At 41.9% G+C, this 27,293-nt stretch overlaps 1 protein-coding gene across 1 annotated transcript in view; it reads right to left on the bottom strand.

Annotated features, from left to right (window-relative positions):
- SLC12A2 (solute carrier family 12 member 2) overlaps positions 1-27,293 on the bottom strand; it is a 394,678-nt gene that overhangs the window by 51,522 nt on the left and 315,863 nt on the right. Inside the window, exons 20-24 of the mRNA XM_086961116.1 lie at positions 25,201-25,341; positions 22,776-22,823; positions 10,408-10,530; positions 9,387-9,498; positions 7,184-7,270 (exon numbers count right to left, since the gene is read on the bottom strand). Of these exons, the coding sequence (XP_086817242.1) occupies positions 7,184-7,270; positions 9,387-9,498; positions 10,408-10,530; positions 22,776-22,823; positions 25,201-25,341 (511 nt within the window). The remainder of the gene's footprint in view (positions 1-7,183; positions 7,271-9,386; positions 9,499-10,407; positions 10,531-22,775; positions 22,824-25,200; positions 25,342-27,293) is intronic.

Raw genomic sequence — 27,293 nt, 5'->3', positions numbered from 1 at the left:
ACGTTGTCAGTTTGACATTGACTACACGTAGAGGGACTCCAGGTTTCTTTTCAAAAACATAGCTATCATTTGGACCTATACATTTTATTTTGTATAAATTAATTGAATGTGTGTAAAATGTAGCAATGCCCGGGGAATTCTAGTAAAGGGAGCACCCACTGGCTAATCACTAGCGTTTGTGATTGCTGCATTATTTATTACTGACTTTGATGTTGTGCTTTAACTTTGGATAAAAGATATCATGAATTCTAGCGTCAACAAGCCAATATTGGTAAATATGGGTGATACAAATAATACCCAATATACCCTGTGCATACAGTATATTTTATCTGGTGCTTTAATCCTAGGCTGTTTTAAAGTATTCTGATAAAAATTGAATCGGTGCTGAAGACAGCCATGATTGGTGCTGGATTGAGGACCCGGAAGTCTGCACACCTAGCAGACCAAGATAAAGCAGCTTGTCAAAAAGTTTCGGTTTTTCCCTACATGTGGTGTTTGTTGGCCTGAGGCAGGGTCAGTCACATCTCTTGGATTCCTGGCATTTATTTGAGTCTATCCCAGTTCTGCACCCCAGTGTTTCTTGTGCCCCACCTGGCACACATGTCGGAGGATGGTGATGAAGTTAAATTTTGCACCCCCGCCCCCCTCTGGAAAAATGTCTGCGGACGCCCATGAGCTGCGCTGATGAGGGGTGTTACCCCGAAACCAGTTCCGGGATGCTCGTTTACAGTCCAGGGAAGGCCTGGCTTGGCAGTTCGGGCTAGACTGTTCCCATGAGGCACAGGGTCAAGACTGACTTACATATAGCAGGGTATGAACTGGGGTGGCGAAGTGAGCTAAAGAATTATTATGGATTCAACCCAGATCTGTGAATAGGGGTGAGTGTCTGAAAAGTTTCAGCGCTCCTTTCATCATCTCCTTGTGTTGGCTTTTCTTAATGCTACTGGTCAGATGACTGCTGAGGGGAGCCACCAAATGCTGAGGGTCATGCTGGTGGTCATCTAAAACACTGACACACAAGCACAGAGACACACACTTACACATCTACCTCTCAAGAGCAAATATATATCTATATATACACATATCTAGCTGGGTGGGTAATTATATATATATATATATATATATATATATATATACATACATACATACATACATACATACATACATACATACATACATACACATATATATATATACATATATATATACATATATACTGAGATATATATATATATATATATATATATATATATATATATATATATATATATATATATATATATATATAACACGCACATATATTGGTTTTAATTAGTCATCATTTTTATCGCTCCATCATTATATATGCAGATGAGCACTGCACATATTCAGTAGTATAGGACCACTGCAGATGTGCTCAGTGTCTCTCAATCACCAGCTCTACCACGTAATGACCAAGCCCAGAGAGGAGGATAAGAATCACAAATAAGTGATGGATGCAATTAAATTACTTCTCTTTAACTCCAGTTCTGCAGCATTGGTATCTTTCATATATTCACATGCTTGAATCATTCCCTGTTCTCAGTCTGAGAATCCCCGGTAATCTTAAAAAACAGCAGTACACAGTGTTTAAATGTGGTTTAGTAGCATGTCCACCTCATTCGAATCAAACCAAACTTCAGCCAAGGAGGTGAAAGGGTTCGCTCATACTTTCCGTAGAAGCCAACACCGCTCAGATTTTATAGCACAAAGTGTGAGAAGAGCATATAATAAAAGTCTCTGACCGCAAAAGGGACTTTTAAATATATGAAAGGTACAAATGGTGGAGAGCTGGAGTTAGAGGCAAGTCATTTCTTCTCCAGCATTGGATCTTGCATGTATTCACATGCTTGGATCAGAATAGTAAGCAGTGCATAATCCTAATAAATAAAATAATGCAGGAAGCTCACCTCAACTGAAACGTGTTATGGTGGACATCCTGTCCCACTGCTGAATCTGCTTCTGCATTCACATTAAGGCAGTATTTCATGAACATGAGTCTGCTCCTCCAGGTGAATGAATGGCAGATGTCTTACAAAGGCACACCAGCGTTGAGTGCAGTGGTCGAACCCATGCTCCTGGTGCAATGTGCCCTCCGTCTTCCCTGTAATGTATGCATCACTCGGTCTGTGCAGGAGGTGATACAGGCTGAAACTCTAGGTCATCAGGTACCATGCGGTCAAGGTCAACGAGCGGAGGTTGTGGTGCAGAATTTCTATGTTCTCTGGCGAGGAGATTTGGGGCGCTTCTTCAATGGTATTGATTAGCCTTCATAACCAGTACTGAAGAGGCCAGGCCGTGACTACGAAAAGAAGGGTGAATGTTCTGCCCTTGCTTTCCTTATAACCCTGGCAATTTTTCTCACTCTGGGTGGCAAACAAGTCCACTTTGGCTGATGGAGGATGAAAAGAGGCCTACATTCAGATTTGCAGGGAATCTCCACTTTAGCAGTGCCTGCTTCAGTCGCCCAATAACTTGAACTGTGTCAACACATGAGAAGTCTTTCTGTTTCCAGGGACTGTCCAGCTGTTAGATGGGTCTCATCTGGAGCCTGCAAAAGGGTATAAAGTCTATGCAGGATATCAGGCCCAACAGATAATCGTACTGCCTGGCTGTGACTGGTGGATAAGTTGTCTGCCACGAGCAGGGACGTCCTTGCTCTGCCTTATGAGAGAGAAGCATTTTCCCAGTTTGGTGTCTAGTATCTCTACCTGAAGTTCAAGAGTAAGATGTGGTTCTATGAAGGATTGGTTGAGTTTAGTGTCCGTCCTAACCTATGATACAGCCTGTTGCATGCGGTTGTAGAAGTTTTTGCTTTTTTCCTTAATGAGCCAGTTGTTCAAGTATTGCAAAACTTGGTGCCCCTGTCATATGAGGAAGGTAGCAACTGATGGTAGACATCGGTAAATATCAAAGGTGGTGATTTGAGGCCAAAGGGAAGCACATTGAACTGGTAGTGTTCCCTACCCACCCATCACTAGAAAGGGAAGGTTTTCGGTGTATTGGGATAGGGAAATACCCATCTTGAAGATTCAAGGTGGTCAGGGAGTCTCTTTCCTGGATCATCAGGAAGACGACTTGGAGCGTAACCAAGAACCTGTTTAGTTTATGAACGTTCAGACTCTGCCTCCATTATCCAGTTTCCTCTTTATCAAAAATAATCTAGAGTAATAATCCTGGTATCTCTAAAATCTCGTGACCATTTCTATCCCTTCCTATAGGATGAGGAGAATTTCCTGTCCAAGCTTCGCAAGTGAAAACTATGTTCTTTCTTGGGTAGGCAAACAGGTGGTTTATGTACAAACTCCAAAGTTGGTCTTGATGGTACAATTTGTAGCACTAGCAGGTTTGAGAGGCGTACCTCATCCATTCAGATGATCTATCATACCCTTGCCATTGCATCACGTTAGTTGTGTAACCCTGGTCAAATACAGTTTGTCAAAGAAGTAATATGACCTCACTTGTCCGCCATTCTCATTGAAGTCTCCCCTGAAAGCAACATATCTACATGAGTCACAAAAGGTGGCTGAAATGGGACAGCAACACTGTACAGCTCCAACAAATTTTGCTGCATCCTATTGGTCCTAATATTCTGGAGGGCCTCAGCCACATGTTTCTGAAACAGGGTGAGACCATTGAACGGAATAGAGGACATTTGCATGGTCCTCTGGAGAAAAAGCTCCAGATCTCAACAAGCCCTGTTATCTTAACACTGCTGCTCCTGCCAGCTGATGGAAACCTGCATTTGAAGTGTCCAGTGAGGCATCAGTGATTGCTGCAGAGGTGATTATTCCTTCTTTGATTATCACTCTTGCAGCTTCCTCCTTGAATGAGGGCTAATAGTGGCGAGATGTCCTGCTATAGCTGGTGATCATAACGGCCCCAACATTGCTAAAGCATTGGCAGCTTTGGTTGATGTTGACATCATGATTGGCAGCGTTGATTGATGCTGCTGCCATGGAACTAGCCCTTTGGCCCAAATTATCAATTTGATAGCTGTCTCGGATTAGCGGTGCGAATGAGGCATTAATTGGGTGCTTTGGTCTGTGTTGGGCCGCTAATGTTAGAACCGTGGCTGTCTTCCAGTGACCTGTAAGGCAGGTATGGCAGGGAATTTTCTCCAGGCATGGAACCACAGTTTGAACCTTAGCCGTCTTCCTTATCAGTTTTAAGCCTTCAGACCAAACATGGCCCATTACAGGGTTGGACCAAGGGGATTTGCATGGCAGTTTCTTAAAATTATAACAGGTGCTCCACTGAAACCACTGGGAGATAGAACCTTAGAGCCACTGTCTCCATTAGAGCATGAAACAGGGCTATGTTGTCAGGATGGGAGTTTGCCTGGGTAAGACTTAGTCAAACCCTTCCAGATTATCTGCATTGTCTCTGTGAGAGTTTTTTTCCCCCCAAATCTGAATACACAGAATCTGATAAATCTTCAGCCCCCATGTCCTTAAGAACGTGTGAGAGCAATGGTGGTTTGACAACTCTGGGGGTGTGTGTCCATTGGAGGTGGGGGGCAGCAGATGAGACGAAGGTAGTAAGACAGGGGAAGAGGGGAGGTAGAATAAGTGTAGTAGATACTAAGGGAGGGGCAGGCATAGGCTACCCTGTAGGATGCAGAGGAAGAAACCTTTGAAAAAAGTGTATCATGTGGTGCAACACTGATAAAAATTACAGGAATCTGCATGAGCTCCGACTGTCTACTATAACTAGGAGTTACAGATTATAGAGGAAGGTTGCCAACTACAAAGGTATTTTGTTTATATTCGTAATCCTGATAGTTATCCTCTTCATCTAGGGCTTCACTCTCCAACTCCAGGACAAAATTCATGTCCATTTGAATAAGCAGTTTCTGGGGCTTCCTGGTCAAGGAGGTCTGCCTCCAATTCGGAGTCCAAAATCTGATAGATCGGCTTGCAGTCACCTTTGAAGATGAAGAGGTAGCTTGCATAGTAAAATCTATAGTTGACAACTGTGCTGTTGGCAATATTCCTGGATTTGTTGAAGACATAAGGAGGAGCCTTCTTTATGTGATATTCAACAGTGTTGTCATAGACAATAGTTTCTCTGTCATCTATGATCTTCTCATGATCGTCGAGGGTCGTCCAATGGATGTCAATAGAAATGCAATCAACAGCAATGGGTTTCTTTCAATCCTGAGGATGGAAGATGAGACAGGACAATGTAGAAACCAGATTACCACATTTTTTGTGGCATGTTGGAGTTTGTCCTTCCTGGAGTTTTTTGCAGAGGAATCTATTGGCAGGATAGTATTTTTACTTCTTTTCCAAAATGCTCAGTGGTAGCCTCGTTTTCCTACCCTTCAGGGTCTTAGATGAAAAAGTCTGATAAATGTCACAGCATGACACCTTGAATGGATAAAGGCAATACAATGTTCATGGGGATCATCACTATACATATTTTATTGTACACAGCTAGAGCAGGATTTGCAAAGACATTTCTTCTCATCTATCGCTCATGATGACAGAGGCGAGGTCTACGAGGCCCTGAAAATATCTATTATCCAGAAAATTTACTCTAAAAAAACAATTTACAAGAATATGAAAGCTGAAAGTAGGGCAGCTTGGTTAGAGCAGAGCACTCTTTGGGGACTCTGCCACATGACATGCGGATGAAATCTAACCCCTTATGACCTTTAGGGGGGAATAGGAGAGTTAGCACTTCGACCTCACTGGCTGAGTTTCAGGTTACTTTAAATGAGGTGGATGTACTACTAAACACTATTATTGAGGACTATGGCCATGTTGAGAAACTTACTTACCTTCAATAACGCTCTTTCTAGTGAATACTCAATTAAACTGCAAATTCCTCACTTTGTGAAAAATACCAAGCAACAGACTGGGTCTGACAAATGTTCACAGCAACTTCCTTACCTATCCGTATGGAGCATCGGTCCGTCCCCAAAGTAGTGACATTGGGGCTGCTACATAGCCACCAACTTCGTGCATTGTCAGTTTTTTCCTGCTCTCGATCTGTGCCATCTACCCAAGAGTCTTTTGAAATCAGATTGTGTCGGTGCGTACATTTTTAAATTGGAGACTTAGGAACATTTAACTAAATAAGTCCATTCGACAGAATGGAGAGGGGGGGGGGGGTCAGTGAGGAATCTGCAGTTTGATAAGAGTATACAACCACAAAAAGAAAAAAAATCGCAAGCTATGGTAATTAACGTTTTCAACTGAGTGATACTTTTAAACACAGATTCCTCACCCTGAATAGATAGCAAAGCAGAACCTCCCTAGGTCCTGTGGAATGACTTGTAACAGTAAATCCTATAGGACAGACCGTGCTAAATAATACCACTCCCTCCACTGGACCTGGTTATTCAGGCAGTAGTACTTCATGAACGTATGGACTCATGCCCATGTAGCAGTCTGGGAGATGTTCAAGACTGGCCAGCACAGTGGTAACTGCCTTCACTCTGTTGGAATGAGTGCACAATCCTTCCATGGGACGCTTCTTAACCAGGCCCTAACAGATTTTGATGCACGAGACGATCCAGTGCTTGTAGTTAGATTACGTGATGAGCTGAGGTAATAGCAATAAGGAATGTGACTTTCAACATCAAGAGACGAAGGGAACAGCTATGGATTGATTTGAATGGAGTGTTCATGAGGAAGGTGATAACTAAATTAAGGTCCCAGTGGCGTTGACAGGAACATATTAATCACGACTTTCAAGAAATGCAGCACAGCGGGTGATTTGAAAAGAGATGGTTGATCAGGTAGACGTAAAATAGCTAAACAGGGCGACAAATAACCTGAAACATTCTCACAGCAAAGGTCAGCTGGCCTAAAAAAAGACAACAGTATGTCAGCGGTGGCCAAATGCTGTGGGAGAAACACCATCCAACAAACTTAATCCAGTAAAAAGCCCAAAACTATAAAATGTCTTCAACCGCTTCTCGAGTACTTAACCTATTTGCATGCATTTCAAGAAACACTTGAAAAACTGGGTGAATATAGCGGACCAGCTTCAACCTATAACGATCCATCTGCATTGTTATATTCACAAAATGTATTTTAGTCCTACTTATCATTGAGGGAAGCAAGCTTATTCGAAAGACAGCAAAAATTATGAAACATGTGGGAGAAAGTAATGTACATAACAGAGATACTCTTAAATGCAATTAACAACTTACTGTTCCTTCTTAGGCTTTGTATTGATATCTCCAATAACCATAATGTCTGAGAAGTCAATGCGAAATTTGCTGAGTAATGTAGCCATCCTAAAATAAAATACGCAAGCGGAGACCATTATAAACTACTTAACCAGTTTTGATTTGTTTTTTAAACTTCCGAGCACAATTATAAACATTTAAAATGTAATTGCAGTGGTTAGTTGCAGCACTCTGAATATGCCATTTGTCATTCTGTTCATGATAAGGTCCATCAAGATGCCAAAATATATAGAAGCACCACCACATCATCTACCAGAGGTTAGGAAGAATAATAAAATCTACAAACCTGAATGTGATAATCACATCCTCCCAATAAAACCCAAACCTACGCATTGGTTTCACTGGCTGGTGACAAGGTAGACGAACACCTCCATTGATAGCTAAGAAATACTTCCACTCAATACACCATGCTTGTTCAGTTGGGACAAGATTGGTTTTAGAATCGATATATTCTATTGCATCAACCCCCTATTTAGAACACTATTCAAAACCACAACTGATAGGCGATCAGCATGGTCCACTAGAAAGCAAGGTATTTGAATTAAGTCAGAGGGCATTTTCCCCTCAACAATGGTAGTGTATCTTGAGCAGAATCGAATAGCAGCTACAGTTACTTAACACTGTGCAGTTGCGCCTCCAGGCCCAGACATAAAATCTTAAGGTCTTTATCTTTGTGAGGGTAGGAATCTCACAACTGGTTTTGCTGATTTTCAAGGCAAGTAAATTGGAGTCTATTTATATTTTGATCATAGGGCACTGGTTAGTCAGGGATTTTTCATAACGTTTTAAAATTGAAACTCCACATGTAAATGAAAATAGTAAAACGTGGCTGTGAGAAGCACAGGTATTGTTGGGAAATTAGGTTGGAATTTAGGGAAATAAGGCATTGAGCCCAGTTGCAGTATCAACTAAGAAGGGAAAACTCAAAGTCCAGGAGCACACAATTCGGAGCCAAAGAAAGTTCAGCTGAAGGCAAATGAACGTTCATTGAGTGCCGAAGGGGTTAAAGTCTTCTAAGCACGTAGTGCCAGTTTATGTCTTTATAGACACAGTTAACAGGATTTCAATCTTGCGTGTTAGCTTATCTCATCAACTTGATCATTTGAAGAATCCACTGTTTGGAGTTCTGCAGTGGGACGACAGATGACTACAACAATGTATGTAGTGAAAATTAACATTATAGCTTTCAAAGCAAGGGTTCTGTATTTGGAAGCTAGACGGATCACGCAATGCAACGACTACATGGTTACATCGCAGTACCATTACAATGCAAGTCGTTGCATCGACTTGCTGTATTGGGGCGTGCTAACCTAAGTATTATTACTATTCCAATACCTTCCCTACTGTTGCGCACACTGGAGTTAAGTCCAGCGTGCCCCTACAGCGTCGATGTAACAACTTGCGTTGTAATGGTACTGCAATATAACATCGCAGTTGTTGTAATGACCTTGTTGTAATTGCATGTGTTGTAAATGCATGAAACAGCCATCACATCACATGCGTTGCAATGCGGTCACTACAACGACTGCATTGTTACATCGCAGTACCATTACAACGCAAGTCGTAACATCGACTTGCTGTAGGGGCAGCACTAACCTAAGGAATAGTATAATGTTCTATTCCAACACCTTCCCTACTGTTGTGCACACTTGAGTTGGAATAGAAAATTATACTCTTCCTAAATCCAGCACACCCCCTACAGCAAGTTGATGTAACTACTTGCGTTGTAATGGTACTGCGATGTAACAACGCGGTCGCAACTACCACGTTGTAATCGCATGCGTTGTAAAGGGGTATATTCCTCTAGCACTCACGATGCAAGATTGCGTCAGTGCATAAAAAAACTTTTCAACACTGCAGCTTTAAGAAAGCAAACAAAGAAAGAAGAACTGGGTCAAAAAAGATAATCCCGCTTTAAAGCAGCTTTCCTCAGTTCCAATCCATAATATTATCAACTACATTACAAAAGTCACCAGTGGCTTAGAACGTCAAGGACAGTGCAATTTGTATGAATGCATTCAAACGCCGATATCTTTGCATCTCTCAGCAGCTTTCAAATTCTACAGGAGGGCGCATGAGAAAATACATTTCTTAAACAGAGCGGTCACATTAAGCCAGATTAAGACCGCAATGGTCACTTACAAGTACTTTTGAAATAACTTACGCTCGTCTGTCATGATCTATTCTGTTTATTTTCCCACCAATAAACACTCGGATCTTGCAGTCCTTCCATTTCTTTTTTGTAGTTAGCAGGTAAGGGATCAATAGCGTGAGGCCTAGGTTAGAATGATAAGAGGGGGAAAAAGCTAAACAGCAGTCCTGCCAATGTGTTGCAACTTTATTAGTTTATGTCTTTCTATTTTTACACTCTAAGAATGAGTTTGCATTTATAAATTTAAAAAAAGTTTAAAAAAAACACAAACCTCATCTTTCTGACATATGTACACCTTCACTGTGTTTCTTAGATATCACCAATAATATGGTAAGTGGAACAATTTTCTCAATAATCAGCAACTCCAACTCTGGCAACCTGTGTAGCATGCTACACATTTAAGAGAAGCTACAAGCTTCCCTACATTTGGAACAGGCCAAACACACATTTTTGAGACTGTTGAAAATATTCCAAGTGATAAATGCAATTTTTAAATCAAAGCCTCCCAGCTGGGCCAGAAGCCAGAGATCTAGTTGTCCAACACGTAATAAGCTCAATGTTTTAGAGTTCTCTGTACCAGTGCTTTTAAAGCATTCACAGTAGGTTTCTTCGGTAGATCAAACCAAAACCTCCTCTAAATGATCAATCCCCTTGTTGTCTAAGACATCTTTCAAGTATAAATACAGCGCTCTCAAAAACGCGTCTAGAGTTGTATGATTCAGTCTAGGTCTTTTTTCTAAATAAGCCATAAACGCTTTTATTATCACAGCAAAAATCACTCCACCCTTTATAGCCGAAATGTTGTATAGTGTTAAAGATTTTCTTATATTGCAGAGAACAAATCTATGCATAGCGTTCTAACAAATTATTGTAAACATGGTTTAACTAGCATTGCTACTTCACCTCACCGACTGATACTATTCAAACATGTTCTATTTGCCTCTCGAATCTTATTCGTTTTCAACATGTTGCCAACACGAGAGACTAATCTACTCCTAAAGATAATGCTTGCCTGACAGAACCCTGCTCTTACCTCCGTCATCAAACAGCCACCAGACGTCAATGGTGCTTTTGCCTTGCTTCCTCTGAAACTGTGAACTTGCATCAAGAAGTTTTTGGTCTGCTACATTCAAAGGAGCAGGAGGGCCCTTTGGTTCTGTATGTTTGGGGAGAAAGGGAAAACAAATACAAAATGTAACCACTATCAATATATAAAAAACAGGACTGGTTTTATTTGTGTGGCATAGATGTGGGTTTGTAAAGATTGACAGTTATTGTCTTCTTGCTACTGAAAGGGGCCATGTGTCAAATCACAGAATATGCACGACCAGCTATAACGTACGGGCTTAAGGTATTTCAATACCATATAACTTGAAGGTGGTATAAGAATATTGGAGCGTCTGCATTAATAAACTATTTAACACCTTGGCTGCTAGGCGTTTTCCCCCTCCTGTGCTGAAAATTGCCATTTTGCTGGTGTCATGACGAGCTCAGCTCATCAGCACAGCTCAACTGTGCATCATGACGAGCTGAGCTCGTCATGAGCATCGAAAGGGTTAAGGATATTGGGAACTGCAGGACGAGAACGGAGTAAACTGAGTCAATAACCAAATTTGTGTCCAAAGATATTCCAAAAATAAAATCAGGATGGTTTTTAGCCAAAGTGGGATATTAACCGTGAATTGCAACCACGGGCCCCAAGAAATCTGCCCGACGTTATGAAACCGATAGCTGAGAGAGACAGATGTTAAAAGTGAAGCCCTGAGAAGGAAGGGCTACGTCAGGACCGGAGAATGCGCGTGATGGGGTGCATGTTTTTTGGACAGTAATCAATGCATTATGGATTCAAATTTCACTGTACATACCGCTTTTTTAATTAGAATTGGAGTCTGGTGATTTTCATAAAGAAAAATGAAATGCTCTAAGAAGTGGAATTAACCATGGTTTTTTGTTCCTACAAGGGTCCGATGAGGAGTTTTCACGACAACACCTTACGTGTACGGGCAGCCAGAGCCTGGGGCGTTACTGCTCCGGCTGAAACCAACGCCAGCACGATCCCCCGTAGGTACACTCACGGGCTAGGAGTTTTATAGGGATTTTGTCTTGTTCCCTCCCATTTTAGCAGTGGATGGAAAGCTACCCCAGCAGAAGTTAGAACGATTTGTGGGAACATGCGACCAGTCCGAGTAGTGGCATATTCTGTCCCAGGCTCGACTTTTACTTCTGCTCAGCTTCATTTTCTGGTGGCACTTGCTTCAGATCGATCTCTCGAGATCGAGAGATATATATATCTCTCTCTCTCTCTCTCTCTCTCTCTCTCTCTCTCTCTCTCTCTCTCTCCACCCTGATCTCCAGAGCTGACCCGACAGGAGATTTTCGGCCTACTTTGCCAGTGGCTCTATTCTGCAACATTGCATGGAGGCTGAGAAAGTTTTCATTCTATTTTCCAGACTATGGAGGCAGCCGCAGCATCTTCCGCCATGGCTTTGAGAGCTGTGATCCAGTTTCTGCAGCACCGGGTTGCTGCGATCGGAGGCCCATTCCAAACTGCCATAATAGACTCGCTCTGAAGACCGAAAGCTATCCATGACTCCACAATCTACTGCTCTGCAAGTGATATTTAATACAGTTGCGGGCAAATCGAAATTACTTTCATTGGGCTGATCTGGCCTTTTTTGATTCACAATGTGTAATAGTAAAGAAGTTAAACTCTGCCTTCCACTAAGAGGGATGTATTGCATGCTTTTTTTAGGACTCTGCTACAGGCAGTTAGTCTGGTTGTTCACCAGATGTATTGCGTCCACTTGTGAGCTTTGGTTCAGTCCCTCGCCCATGACTGGACCAGTCTCACTTCTTGCTACTGATTCGAAGGCTTTCCTCCCTATTCTTGTGCTTATCTCCGCCCAGAGCCTCTTGGTTTTCCACTGCTGCGACCAGATGAGCTGGATCCATGCATTGCAAACCTGAGCGGAATCTTTTCGTCTGTATGGAGCACTCTAAGGGTGTGCGTTTCCTTTACCTTATCAAATAATCACCCCAATGCCCCCTTGGGGGCGCTCTACTACTTCCCTACTCACCAATGCTCGCACCTATACCACTGCCTGTGTTTAAGGGCTGCTCTCATCTGCCAATCCCACTTCCCATACAACGCTGAATTAATGTTTTTTTAACCATAGTCTGGAAGTTTTTAACTGCTGTTTGCCCACTTCCTAGCTTCTTTGAAACAAGCTGTATTTATCTTTTTTCACTTTCTAAATGTAAACTTGCAGGTCTGCAATGGCCACCAGGCACCAGCCATGTTACATAAGGAAATTTAAAATGGTCGCCCACCTAATGATGTATGAGCTTTCGTGAGCACGTGCTGTTCGCAGCATCCTTGGAAAGGGTTTTCTGTAATTTAAAATGCAGTTCAGAGCGGAGAAGTACTGGGTATGCTAATGCTCCTTTGGGCGTGGCTATCAAGTGAGAGGCTTATTGCGGATATCCCAACCTCATACCCACTCACTTCAGACAGAAAATGACCCGTTCTGTAGGTGGCAAGTACCCCCATAGGTTACCGTCTCAGGCAGTTTTTGCTTTTCAGGTAATTGCACTAATCTAAGAGCTTGAAAGAGGAAGGAACAGAAAAGAAGCCAATAGGAAAGAGCAGAGACACAGTGCTGGCTAATATAATAAACATACGCAGAACTGAAAGAATGCTGTTCAATATTGGATAGCACAAGTGGTAAAATGGAGACAAAGTAAAAGGAAAGCATGTGGGCACAAAATGTGAAAATAAAGTGGAAATAGTACAAAGAAAGACAGGCAGACAAAGTAAGGGGCACATGGATGAGCAAGAGAAGCTAAAAAGAGAAATTAGAGAGCAAATAAAATTAAGAAAGCATCTAAGTATCAAAAAAGGAACTGTGAAAAATAAGGAGTGAATAGGAGAGTACAAGAAAGTCGGAGGGTGAATGTAAGTATCGAGGTCTACATCAGTTCTCATAAAGTTGTTCATTCTGAGATTTCATCTGCAATCAAAGTCTCTAGAGGTGGATCATTCCACTGCAACCAAGTTGAGAATTCGACCTTTTTTTTGCTGTAAAGGTGTATGTGATAGAGACTTGTGCGAGTGACACTGGTACACCAGATATAAAACTAACCCATTTGGGGAGAAGAGGTAATTAAAGTATAATAAAATGTCATGTGTGAAAACTCCTTTCTAATCAGAGGCCTAATTACTGGTGTTTGTGGCCCATCAGGCAAAGCCAACACATATCCCACAATATGGAAAATTCACAGCAACAGCTACCCTCCAACTGAAAAGACACATATCAGTAGGAGACTGACATCTACTAAAGCAAGTACAGCCCTGTTAGCCAAATCCTTTCTAAAACAAACAGTGCCAACCTTCTAAAATAAGCCTATCATTGTGAATAAAGGTAAAAGAACTTCTTTAAAAATACACTCTTAGACTACCACAACCGCAATGCAATACCCTGTTCTATTCTCAATCTAAAACGTGCTACACTGTAGAAACCACAAAAACAGGAGAAATGATCCAAAATCCCCAGGTGTCCACTAAAAAGAGCTGTTCAGACACCCTAAATGCAATTCCCGAAAGCATGCACCAGTAGGCAGAATTTAAACTTCAGTTGAAGGCCTCAACTGTTCACATCTTAATCTCAAACTATGGATATAGTTGCAGAATCCAAAGGATCCTGTCGGCGTCAAAACGCAGATACTAACATTTAAAAATTATTAAATAAGCAAATAAATTGGTCACTCATCCGTAATGCCAGTTCTACAGCTTTGGTATCTTGCGTGTTTGAATCATTCACAGTTGCCAGACTGTGAATCCCTGGTAACTTATCAATATACATTGTTAAAATGACGAAAGGCCCAACAACAGTTTAGCAGCACATTCACCTCATTAGAAACAACTCAAACTCAAGGCAAAAAGGTCAAGTGACTGAGCACTTTACTTACCATAGAAGTCACCACAGCTCGGAATTCTACAGCACAATGTGCGAGAGAGTCCACAAATAGAGCTCTGCTCCTACCCATCTTTTACCTACATCTGGTGCATAATGACTTCTACTTGGTCTTCAGTACGCCTCAACTTAAGTTTCCCCAAACTGACTTGTCAAAGGATGTTTTTTTAAAAAAAAATTTAAGACGTTTTAGTTTCTACCCAGGGGGACATTCCCACCAGTCTCCATGATACTGGAAGAAAAAAGATCTCACTCTTCAAGTCCTGCTCAGACTGCAAGCTAAATATGTATCCAGATATGCACAAACAATGCATTTATTGTCTTCTTTACCCTCTCAGAAGGTATCACACTGGGACATCTGTAAGCCACTGAACTACATTTGTCAGCTTTGCCACCTTCCCCTTTGAAGATTTATGCACAACTACCAGTGCATATCTTGGATTCGGAGCTAGAGAATGACATCACAGACCTAGACCAAGTCTCAGATATGGCATATAGTGGTTGTATGTGTGGTACTTTCAAGAGTACAAGGAGGTGGCCGCTTATCAAGAGGAAGGCAGTGTAGACTTTCAGCAGGACTATGGTATTTATCAGCCCCAAAATTTCCCATCTGAATGTCGCCCAAAAATCTACGAGCTTCCGTATGAAGCAGTGCACCCAAAACTTTCTAAAGTGTAGGTGGCAGTTTCTTGAATGTTAATACTGCAAGGGATACAAGCTTTACAAAGAGACTCCTCAACTGCCACATCTCTGCTGGATCTTCGATCAGGACCCTCACCACCACTTCTGCCACATCCACTGATACTAACTCCTCCTCAAACACAGGTTTCTAAAACGCTGCGTTCACTGACGACACCTATACCTCCAACACCTAGGGACAATGTGGAGAATGATCCTCTGACTAGTTATGGGCAATCAGCCCTAAAAAGAGGAGGATGGTTTAGTCTTAGAAAGGCAAGAGGACAGATGCTCAAGACGAGGAAGAAGAACAAGAAGTCATTAGTCTTTACTAATGCTCTTTCTGGTGAATATTCTCAATGCAGATTATCAACTCTCAACTTACCCTTCTGACGCCAGACTTGATCAGGAGATTTTTATTTACCAAAAGTAGTGCTCCTCTGCAACGCAGGTGTTGTGTGACTCAGGCTGACTAGACCCACACCAGAAGTGACAGAGCAGAGCCACATATAAACATCACTCCTGTGCACTTGTCAGTTTCTTAACCTACCTTTGAGTCCTCAGACAAGGAGCGTGATGATTGTTGGTAGCAGTGTGCTGAATACTAACTTGGGATCTTTTAAAATGTCAAGAGGGGGCAACTTTCCAGAACAGGGGGGTTGGCAGAGTACTGCTGTTAGATGCAGTATCCAGCCGGAACAAGGGAAGATACTTGTTCTTCTGATGGATACTTCTAACCACAGATTCCTCACCTCAGTCTAGTTACCAAAGTAGTACAGCTCCCCTAGGTGGAGGATCCTTGGAATTGGCTCAGACACAAAATGTTTTGCAGGATTGAGTGGGTGAAATATCCAGCCCGCTGGACCTGGCTGTTAGGTCAGTTGTGCTTCGTAAATGTATGCATGAATGCAAACTTTGCAGCATGGCAGATGTCCAGGACAGGCACTCCATGTGCCAACAAAGTGGTGGCAGCCTTGGCCCTCGTAAAATAGTCTGCCACTGTTTCTTGGCCAGTGCATTGCAGATCTTAATGAGCACTACCAACATTAACAGGGTCCTCTTCTGCATCACCTTCCGTTTCTTCGATCCCACAAGTAGCGGTTCATCCTATGTATCAATGTAAAGGTTTAAAGTTCATTTGGGGCTCTAACTGCTGGAGCCTCTCCTTTTCAAAGAGGTGAGGGGTGCATGTGCCCTGAATGGTACAAACCATCTCAGATCCCAACGGCGCAATGACATATAATCGACTTAGTTGCCCATCCCGCATCGACTTTATTCTGCTCGACACAGGTTCGTGGAGCAGGCTAGTCGACATGGAAGTTAGGGAGACACATGATAGTGATCATAATCCACTCTGCATGGATTTAGATGGGGTAATAAAAGGGCAGTGACAACCGGCACACTAATGACCACAAAAGATGTAGTTCTTTCTAATTGCAAGCGTAGATTAAAATGGAATAGGGTGGTGTTCCAAGAAGAGAGCCTAACCTGCATTAAAGACTTAGTACAAGCGGGAAACATGGAACTTGCATCCTGTAACCTGGTGCACACCACTGAACAGAGTGCTAATTTTATGGTCTCCTACAAGAGTCTAATAGAGAAAATCGGATCTTTCTTTATCATAGGAGACACCAGAGTAGGCAATAAGAAGAATATACCAAAAACAAAAACAGGCACGCCATGGTATACTGCAGAATGCAGGAAAAAGAAGTGCCATAGGCGATGCAATTAGGAAGGACACCACCGCCGTGCGGACGGCTAGAAGGGATTATAAAGTCTGCATTATAAACGCAAAGAAGGAATGGGAGGAAGTATATTGGCAGCAGCTTAAGGATGCTGCCAATCTAAAGAATCCCATCCTGTTCTGGTCCCTGATAAATAAATATGACAGTAAAGGAGCAGAGCCTCTCTCCAATCACATAACCGATTACCAATGGCATTCCCATTTCTCTAGTTTGTACTGTGTTGAAGATGAGAGATGCCAACCCTGGAGGGAACAAATGTATGACCTCTCCATAGAGGAGCTAGCATCCGTAGAGCCCTTTTTAGCACGAGAAGTCTCTGATGCAATCAGGACCATTGTTATCCCCTCTAAAGCTGCTGGCCCCGATGGGCTACCGGGCGACCTATACTTACACGATCCTAAACTGTGGTCTGATTTCATCGCCCCGCTAATGAACCTAATCCTCCATGGCTACCCTGTTCCTGACTCATGGAGGGGGGCCGAAGTCGTGACAATCTACAGAAAAGGCAACAGGGAGGACCCTGCAAACTATAGGCCGATTAGTTTAATCGATGCCGTCCCAAAAATAGTTGGCAGGGTCCTTGTAAATAGAATAGATACTTGGCTAGAGGGAGGGAACATTCTGTCCCATTTCCAGGCGGGATTCCGAAAGAATGTGGGTACAATGGACCAGGTCTTTAGGTTTTGGGCCACGTACTGGAAAACGGTAACCATCAAGAGGGGGAACCTTTACCTGGCCTTTATTGATCTTAAAAGCGCCTTCGACCTGGTGCCCCGCGATAAACTCTGGAGGGTGCTGCTGGATATAGGGTTCCCGCAGTACCTACTTGAGTTTATAGTTAAACTCAATCAGGATAATTACACAAGGATCAGATGTGGCAGGGTCAGCTAACAGGGAAGGAGACTGAATAGAGGAGTACGCCAGGGCTGTGTGATGGCCCCCCGACATTGTTCTCCCTCTTTGTTAATGGGGTGGTAGACCATTTGAGGCAGGACAATGCCAATGCCCCGGTCCTGGCAGGGGGAAAAAAACGCCCACACTCCTCTTCGCAGAGGACACACTTTTGTTGTCCAAAACCCCCTCTGGACTTCAGAAATTGATGAACAGATTCAGCTTGTTCTGTGACGAACGTGGGCTGACCATCAATAAATCAAAAAATAAGTTAATGGTCCTGCCCCCCTCAAAAAAGAGAAAGAAAATTAATATCACTCTTGAGGGCACACCCCTGGAAGTGGTAGAGAACTTTGATTACCTGGGAATTAGATTAAATAATAAAATGAAATGGGATTCCCACATCGCTAAGATGCGGATACATTTGAAGAGAGTATCAGGCGCTATCTTGAGTCAGCGTATGTCTGCTAGCAGGCCTATAGCCCCGCGCTTGCAGTATACGAAGGGAAGGAGCGGACTTCCGCAGTCTATGGGTCTGAACAATGGGGCAGCGAAAATGTAGCAGACCTGGTTAGAGTTGAGAACAAGTTCATAAGGGACCTAGTTGCCCTCCTCATCTCCCCACTAAAGCCCCTATTCCACGATATGGGCAAACGCTCGATATCAGATATAGTTAGTCTCCGCCCTTTGCTGTTCTGGCTGCGCCTGAGGAGGACCCCAGAACTAGCAAATTACGCACTGGTGTTGGAAGAACTTATTGCCTTGAATGGTGCGAATAAGATCCAGTGGGTAAACAAACTGAGGCAGATGGTCATAAAGCTGGAGTTGGCTGAAGCATGGACCACGCAGAATCCCTGTATGTGTACTACTGTTACTGTATGATAGACTGCTAAAAAAACGGTTTTAAATTGTACATATGTATTTTTACTGCTTTTTACTGTCTTTTAACATATGAAATGTCTATCAATTTGTCTTTTTTAATTCTCCTTTCCTCTGTCAAAATGTATGTACTTTTATGATATTTATATCGAATAAAGTATTACAAACGAAACGTAACACTAGAAGAGTGATTGATTGCCCAATGTGGAAAAAGTCACATGTTTGGGTTAGAAGGCTCCCATGGTCCTCAGGACCAATATTCAAGGAAATAGGTACTTTACAGCAGTTGCATAAAAAGTACCGGAGGTTCACTTTTGCAACAAGTTGAGGAAGATGGACTTCAAGAACAGGAGATGGAGCAAGCAGCTACGATTCAGCTCAAAGGGTGCACATATGAGAAAAGTCAAGAACAAGTTATTGTCCCACTGTGGCATCTCAAAGGGTTAGGGAGCGAACTTTTGTCAAGCCTTTACTAAACCTCATCACAACAGGTGATTTGAACAAGGACGTTTGGTTCGTCTAACATAGAAAGGCCAGACAAATAACATTTGATAGTGGTCCTGGCAAGGCTTTGCTGGGCTACAGATGAAATAATCAATAGTACATAAGACAGCATTGCTTGTAAGGGCTTAGTGGTGCTAACACCATACAAGTGCACAAATGTGTCCAGTGCAAAGCATAAACATATTTTGTGGAAGGGAGTCTGGCAACAAGAATGACATCCACAATTTCAGGCAGCAAACCAAAAGTAGCCAATTGCTGCCATTCAATCTACAAGCAAATGGGCACAGATGGTGTCGATTCATGTGGAAGCCCGGACTCATTGTGGAGCCAGGAGGTCTTCACAAAGTGATAGTCTGATTGGAGGACATATGCATATTTCTAGAAGGTCCGGGTACTACAATTCTGGCTCCATTCCGAGCCACCAGGATTACTTTGGCTATGTTCTTGCTCTTCAGAACTTTGTCGAGAACAGGAAAGACATACAGCAGTGCTGTGCTCACATCCAGCCGGAATGTGTCTCTTAACAAAGGTTCTTGGAGAAACTCTTGTGCGCACAATTTTTGGCACTGTGGGTTCTTAGTGAGAGCGAAAACATCTAGCTAGGGGCATCGCACTATTAGGAGAGGCCCTCTGCATCCTTGTTATCTGCCAGGTGCTGTGTGGCCCGCCCAATTCAACCCTCTCCAGAGATACAAAACCTCCTGGCACAGGAGCCCACTCCACCCTACGTGCTGCAGTGCCCTATTGCAGGGACATTGTTTATCATAACCTGCACCAGCCTCCCCTTGATGAACAGTAGGAAGGCCTTGACTGCCAGGGCCCTCTAATCTCCACCTTTCCCAGAGGACCTTCGCAGCCCAGCAACAACACTTACATCACCGTCCGCTCTGGGTGAGGAAGGAAGAGTGGCCTCTTACTCGACACATTGGGTTCCTACAGCCAGCATTGCAACCCTTGAGCCTTCTCTGAGACCTAGATGATGTCAGTAATAATGCTGGGCCCAATGAAACCTTAAGTGCCAATGCAGAGCACATGCTTCCTGAAATAACTGAAATGGAGGTTGTGTGATGAATCACTGCTGGGAAATACCTCCTATTTATATGTCAGCACTTTGAAATTGCCTTTAAACTTTCAGAACGGATGCAGAAACTGGCTGGAGTCAACAACCCAAAGGAGCATGCTGTAGCTGTGCGGTCTTTAAAGCATTCCAATGTGGAGTTAGTCTTCCCCCTGAAAAGGCAGAACCCATCAAACGGCACATGTCCATTAGAGAGGCATGTCCATTATCAGAGAAGCCTCTGGATTGTATCCACATGGCGCTACAAAAGGATAGCATGTGGCCGCATTTGTTCTATCATGTATTATCTGGGTCACAGAGGCCTTAAGATCGTTCAGGACAGATGTAAGATCTCGCTGGCTAGGTCTCATAGGGCTTATGTACACCAGCCCAGCAGGCATACTGCATTAACAGACCATAGTGCTAGACTAGCGGAAGCAAACATGTGCATGCCAAAAGCATCAATCCTCCTGGGTTCCATACCCGGAGTAGTAGTTGGAAAGGAGTAGATCAGTGCGCATGACAGCACTTTCTACAAGTCAGGTTGTCATGTAATTTGTCATCAGTTGAAGTTAGACTCATTTTTATTTCAAGCAATCTTAGTTTACTCCTATTTAAAGTCACAACAGATACCCAACAAGATGATGGAGAATAGTTAAGCAAGCACATTTATGAAATGACATCACTATGACCAGTCACCATTTCACCTGGTTTACTAGAAGTAAGGCACAAAGATGTTGCTGATCACAACACTGCTTCAAGTGCCTCTAACGTCCAGATGAATCATATTAACTGCAATTAACGGACTTTCCAGTTTGCACGGATTCAATCCTCAAGATTGAATACTTTTCTATAGGAGGTATGGACTTCCTCACAGCTCAACATCCCTCACTATTTCTAACCTCCAATTGGAGATACTGAGGGCTGGTTCTCAGAAGGCAGTAGAATAAGAATTTATCAATATCTGGATAACTCCAGTTGAACCTACGAGTGTCCTTCCTGAAGGACGTAAGCAGTGTGAAAGGCTTCCTTTCCAGTCTTGAAAGCTGTTGTGCAACGTTTTCCTTAAATTAAAACAGTCTACGTGGCAATGCCTGCTACCTTAGGTAAACACTATCCGGAAATCATTCTTTTGCTAGAGCATTTGTTTTGAACATCATGGAATTATATCAATCCTTGCTGCAAGGGCAAAATCCAGGATATGGACTACTTTAGACATGCAAACGCACAACACCAAATTAATAAAAACTGAATTGGCAGCTCAGTTTACTAAGGAGGATCATGACATCCTTTTAACCTGAGGATTTTGCACATGTTGATTAAGCTCTGGTGAAACCAATAACCTCATATGCTTGACCAAAGCCCCACACTCCTTTGACACCGCCCTTTATTTTGGCAGAAAGTTTAGTGATAACACTGCAAAACTTTGAACAGGTCGTTCTCCTCTTCTCTTTCACTGACCTGAACTGACCTGAGAATATAATTTAAAGTCCTTTAAATCAAACAGTCTTATTTCTCCACCAGAAGATTTTCCTACACAGAAACACACTGCATGATGCTTTTAGTCAACAAAGAGTAAAACATCTCCTCCTTAAAACTTTCAGACCAGCTACGTTCTAAACGTTAAAACAAACTTCCAAATCATGCTCTAAGTCTGTGGAATGCTCTGCCTGAAGACCGACATTCAATATCACTGCCCACCTTGTTAAGGTAACAGTTCATTTATTCATATAATCCTTTCAAATACGTTCCTTTTCCCATCTGTTCATGCCTTTGTATAGTTTCATGTAAAGATAGCCAAAATCATGTGGTTTTGTGTGTGCTAAAAAAACTTCCTCCAATATACACATTATCTGGAGGGGTATATAGGTACAGTAAGAATGCTGCAATTATGGTCTAACCTGCCCAAACTAGTGCTGTACCTATACTATCTAATATGGCGTTTGCATGGGTGCTTTTTGTGATGTTTCCGTGTGCACAGAGCCAGCATTTGTAATAAGAGAGCATTTGTAGCCATATGGACATTGCCTCTATGTACTTTGGTGTCTCCAGTGTGAGTGATAAAGGGTAGGTGCACACTAAACAGAAGTCAGACTTTGTTAAAGGGTTGAATGTTGTTTGGTAGTGGGCGAGGTAGAGATGGAGCATTCCATAACTGGGGGGATTGGGAGTGCGGGGAGCTAAGAACTACTGAACTCAAATTGGAAAGAGTCCATTAGGAAGAGTGAGCCAGGTGACAATTGGGTAAAAGAAATCGCAATTTAAAAAGGAAGAATACATTTAAATACTATACATGTGAAACTGAAAAAAAAACGTAACTACAATTCATCGGATTGATTTATCACATCATACAGAATAAATACTAAGAAACATGAGAATGAAAATCGAATGCAAGGAGCTGGACACATAAGCAGTCTAACTTTAGAATGACAAGAGTTGAAGAGGGAGAGAACAAATGTCCAGAGAATCAAATAGAGAAGGAAGAAGATCAAGTATTAGCTATAAAGAAGGAAACAAATCAACCAAATCGTACAGATTAGCATTTAAATTGATCTACCATTGTATTCACTGGTCACAAATAATGCACATCATGGTACAAATAAAAGGATGAAGCAATTCGAACATAAGACATTGGAATAAAATGGATTAAAATAAAAAGATGGAGAATGCCTGCCTTTTTTTAACAGTGGTTGATTTGGAGTCTTTCCATCGTCTTCCTCATCTGGATTAGGTTTAGAAAACAAAATAATGGTTAGTTGGTGGCTGATGCAATTAGTTGAATAAATGATGTACAAGTTCAAATAAGGTGTTGTATGGAAAATACACTACCCTCAATATGCACAGTGTACAGATGAAATTAAATGGGCATTAGAGGATTGGGCTATGCTCTTTGGGAATTGCGAGAATGTGCAACACTTCAGAGAAAAACTTCGGGGGAAATGGATAAATGTGTCTATCTTCTAGTCACCAATATACTGCCATTTTAGAATCAGTTATATGGGTTTAGCTAGCTCTGTAGCTAAGTAGCTGACTAACCCTATAATCACACGTGGCTTGGATAGAAGGAAAACACTAAACCTAAAACTGTGGCATTTGGGATAAGCACCAAAACCTAAAGATTATCTACATCACGAAAACCAGAACTTCCCATAGAAGAGCATTTTACAACTCAAATTTTCATTAACAGGAGCCATCCTTGCTAAGAAGTCTATAAAATGTATAAAGTTGGCTCAAGTGTGTTTTTTGGTCAATTAAAACAGTAGAAAAATATAGCCTTTGGAGCATATCAGCCAACAAAGTAAACTAAAAAAAACACTAACTTCAACACAAAGTCAGTCGCTGGACATGCTCCAAATCAAACGCTACCAACCTGCCAGATATAGCCTCACTATTCAACCCATGAGAACCTGTTTATCAGAATACAAATCGCATCTTTCATGGCCATAGAGTATTAAAGTTTTCTTATAAATAAATAGGGGTTAACAACTTTACACAGTGACAAGATTCTATTTTTCCATGACGGCAAAATGAGAAATAATCAAAGTTTCGGGACGTGCATTTAAATCTACATTTGTTATTTAGTTTTATTTTTTCATTTGTAAAATGGGCAGGTAATACAGCTGCACAGTACCCTTCCACAAATGTTGCTGTGCATGGAGCAGTACGTCAACATATCACATTGAAAATGACTTTTGCCTAATTATGCAAGGGGGCTTAATTTTACAATGACATTTTTGATTCAATATTATTGAATATAAATCTGCGAGAACAAGAGTATTTATTATTATTTTTTTATCGATTAGGCTACCAATTTCAGCTCAGTTAACTTCCACAGGTACCCAAAGCTCAACAAAGCCCTTCTGTTGAGTGACCTGCTATTTATATTATTGTAAAAGGTGCGGAGCGAGGTGAATCGAGCGAAGACAGACAAGTTATTTGTTTTGTACCAGAGACGTGGTTTTTGGGGCAAAAATACGACGCAGCTATTTGTTCTCTAAGAGTACCTCTAGCTGCAAATAATTTCTCATCAAGGTGTTTTCCCCTCCAGTGACATCAGGCAGTCTTTTCTGGAGTCAATGGGCGACATTTAACATCATGGGTCATGCCTGGCCATGAATGGCTTGTTGTACATGCATCCATAGAAGGGGTTAAGACAATGAACTCATGCCTAAAAGGATATGTACCTTCAAACTGGTTATCCCTTCCTACACTGCCTCTTTGTTGAAAATTGGCACGGTTTAATTGTTCAGGAACACTGTGGAGCTATTTGATTTATAGAGCAGCTTAACGTAGCTCCTTACAGAAGACCTAAAATTATAACCCTTTACCATGCTATATCTTAGCCAAAGATTTGCTTCATTGGTACTGAACACAAATGGGGTTGGAAATTTCTAAACAAATTACAAAACATTAGTGGTTCATTATGAAAGTTATATATATATTTTTTACATGAAGGCAATCAAAGAAAAACACCCAAAAACAGGGTTCCGCAATAAATTACTTCAAGGGCACTATTCTGCGACATTTCAGGCAATTTTTAAGTGACACAGCTGAGGAAGCAAGACTACTTTAAATTTAGGCAGGACAGACAACACATACCCTTCGAACATGAAGTCTGGCTAAAATAGAACAAGACAAAACAGTGAGAGTGAAATGGCGGTGGTCAATGGCGGTGGCTATTGTCCAGCAAGTTTAAGCTGTTAAGACACCACTGCTCAATAAGGAACTCTTTCCTATATCCAATCTCTCCCACTGTGCCCACGCGAATAGGAGACAACCTAAAACATTTGGCTCATAATAAAGTGTTCCATCAATTACAAGTGCACGGCATTGTCACCTCTTATCAAAGCCTATTCGCGCTGTCAGGCCTAGCGTGTACTTTTTCGCTCATGCAAATAAGGTTGTAGAGGCTGCCCTTCTAAATAGGCTAAAATATGATATTGTATAAGGCCAACCAATATCTGAAATGGTATTCTGATTCCTTTTGCAAATCACCACCCACACTAATACTCCACATCTCGTGACACATTTAGCATTATATTTTACTTCTAATTCATAAATTATCAAGGCAATGACGAATGTGTGCTTCATTACAGTACCTTTCTGCATGGCAGGACTTTTGTCAGCAGATAACGAAGAGAAGGGTTTAGAGGCCTCTGCTTCTGCTTTCTTGCTGTAGTTTATGGACACAACTACATCTTTGGCGCTTGGAGACTTTTCCTGAGATGATAACAGTTCTTCTGCAAGTAGATCAAAAGTTTATTATTTAAACTGGCATATTTTAATCTCAAATAACACAGGATCTTAACATTTACAAGCAATCTGTAAAATTCATACATAAGCTCACTGAATGGATTTGATTTTTAGATAACCTGACATTCACGCAGTTGTAAACACATTCTAGAGAAGGACATGAGTTTGATTCTCACTCTTTTGCTGCTAGCAATCCAGAGGATAAGAAAGGCCTCAGAATAAGCGAAGTGACACGCAGGCCTATAATTCATCAGTCTTCATAACATCCTGCATCTTACTTCAGTATTTACTTTGTTGGGAGCTAAAGATAAATAAGCATAGCTTCTCAAGAAGAAGCACAGGATAGACACGCCAATGTTTCTCCAAGCATTTGTTGCGACTTTAGACAATACAAATTCAGAGATTGTTCAACTAAAAACCATGAGCTGTGCCTTTACCAGACTGCTCTAGTAATTGCAAACAAAAAGCTTGATGGGATAACCCCAACGTGGCCTACTGACTTTTGGCCGATCCACCCCAAGGAAATATTCAGGCTACAAAAAAGGTTGCATCAGGTGTTGATCAAGAAAAGTGCTACCATTTTGATTACCTCTTAAAAGATGTCTGGTTCATGATCTTGCCCCTAAAGAAATATATGCTCCCTATATCACATATGTGGCTTCCCTGCCAGTTACCGCAAGGTCCATGGTATTCAGGCTCTCTAAACAGACTCAAGGACACTGCCCTGGAAATGAGCAGTCTTGCTAGGTCAACTCTCAACTGGGGCATATCTGTTTTCACGGAGAGCTCTCTGGTAGTTAAATCAATTTAACACTTTGGCTGCACCACCCCTGGTTAAGAATGCTTGGAGGGGGAGTGATGTGAGGTTGCTGGATTCTTAAATACCCATTGTGTGAAACCAAAATATGGCAATCAGAGTTGTATTAGCACCAGACTACAATAGGCAGTAGGCAATGCATTAAGTTTCGCCTATGGGATTAATATTAACTTTTTTCCTCCGAGTTGTAGCTTGGTGAGCAGTTGTGCAATATAAGTTAAAGAAACTGTTAAAATGTTCCAACTTGTTTACTGCAAAAGGCAATATAATGTAAATACTTCATAATAGCAGTATTCTAAAATCCAGCTTACGAACCATTTAAGTTCCAGATATTTGGAGCCCAACAGAGCGGTGGCAGGGAAAATGTAGCCTTGACTACAGAGAGAATTCAACTTGGTGCTTCATTAGGAGTGGCTCACGAGCCCCGGTAGGGCCGTAGCAGAGTAACTCCATTGGGAATTGTAAAGCTTGTGCAAGCCTCGCTACAAGCATGTTTCCCCCAGAGATTTTGGACTACTGAAAGAAACCAAAATATCCGAGTGACACTTAAAAGAGCACAAGGACTTACCCGGGACATCAGAACTGGAATTACCGACCCCACAGTTATTCTTTATTCACCAGGAGAGTCTCAAATTTCAATGGCAAATTGACGTTAATTATGCAAGACCCCAGTTAACAATGTGGTAATACTGTACTCGGGAAAGAAGGCACTATGTGGTACCCGTAATGCTCAGTGTGGAATCAGCATATCAGTTAAACGGGGTGCTCACAGTGAGGCCAAGAGATTTTGTAGGTGAGAAACAGACTCCATGTTGGTGACAGTCAGACGTAATAGAGCCGCTCCTCACAATAGTTTGAATTGTAAGTGTATTTTATGCTTCCACTAATCTTAGGGGTGCCCTTCAAGGTAATCTATGTAACAATTTGTGTTTTTAAATCGTGCTGGCTGCCACAGTTTTGGCATCTGTAAGCGGTGTAAATGATAGGACACTTTTATCCTATTCACTAGCACTTCAATTACCGCTGAGAAGGTTGAGAGGGTAATAAGGCCCTGCCAGCTTTGAATAATTTGACTTGAATTGACTGACCCTGGGTTTTCAGCATATTACAAAAAGGTACCAA

The sequence above is a fragment of the Lissotriton vulgaris genome, chromosome 3_1, assembly GCF_964263255.1.
Source record: "Lissotriton vulgaris chromosome 3_1, aLisVul1.2, whole genome shotgun sequence".
NCBI classification, from domain to species: domain Eukaryota; kingdom Metazoa; phylum Chordata; class Amphibia; order Caudata; family Salamandridae; genus Lissotriton; species Lissotriton vulgaris.
Note: the sequence above shows the minus strand (reverse complement) of the source record. Positions and strands in the feature narration are given on the sequence as shown.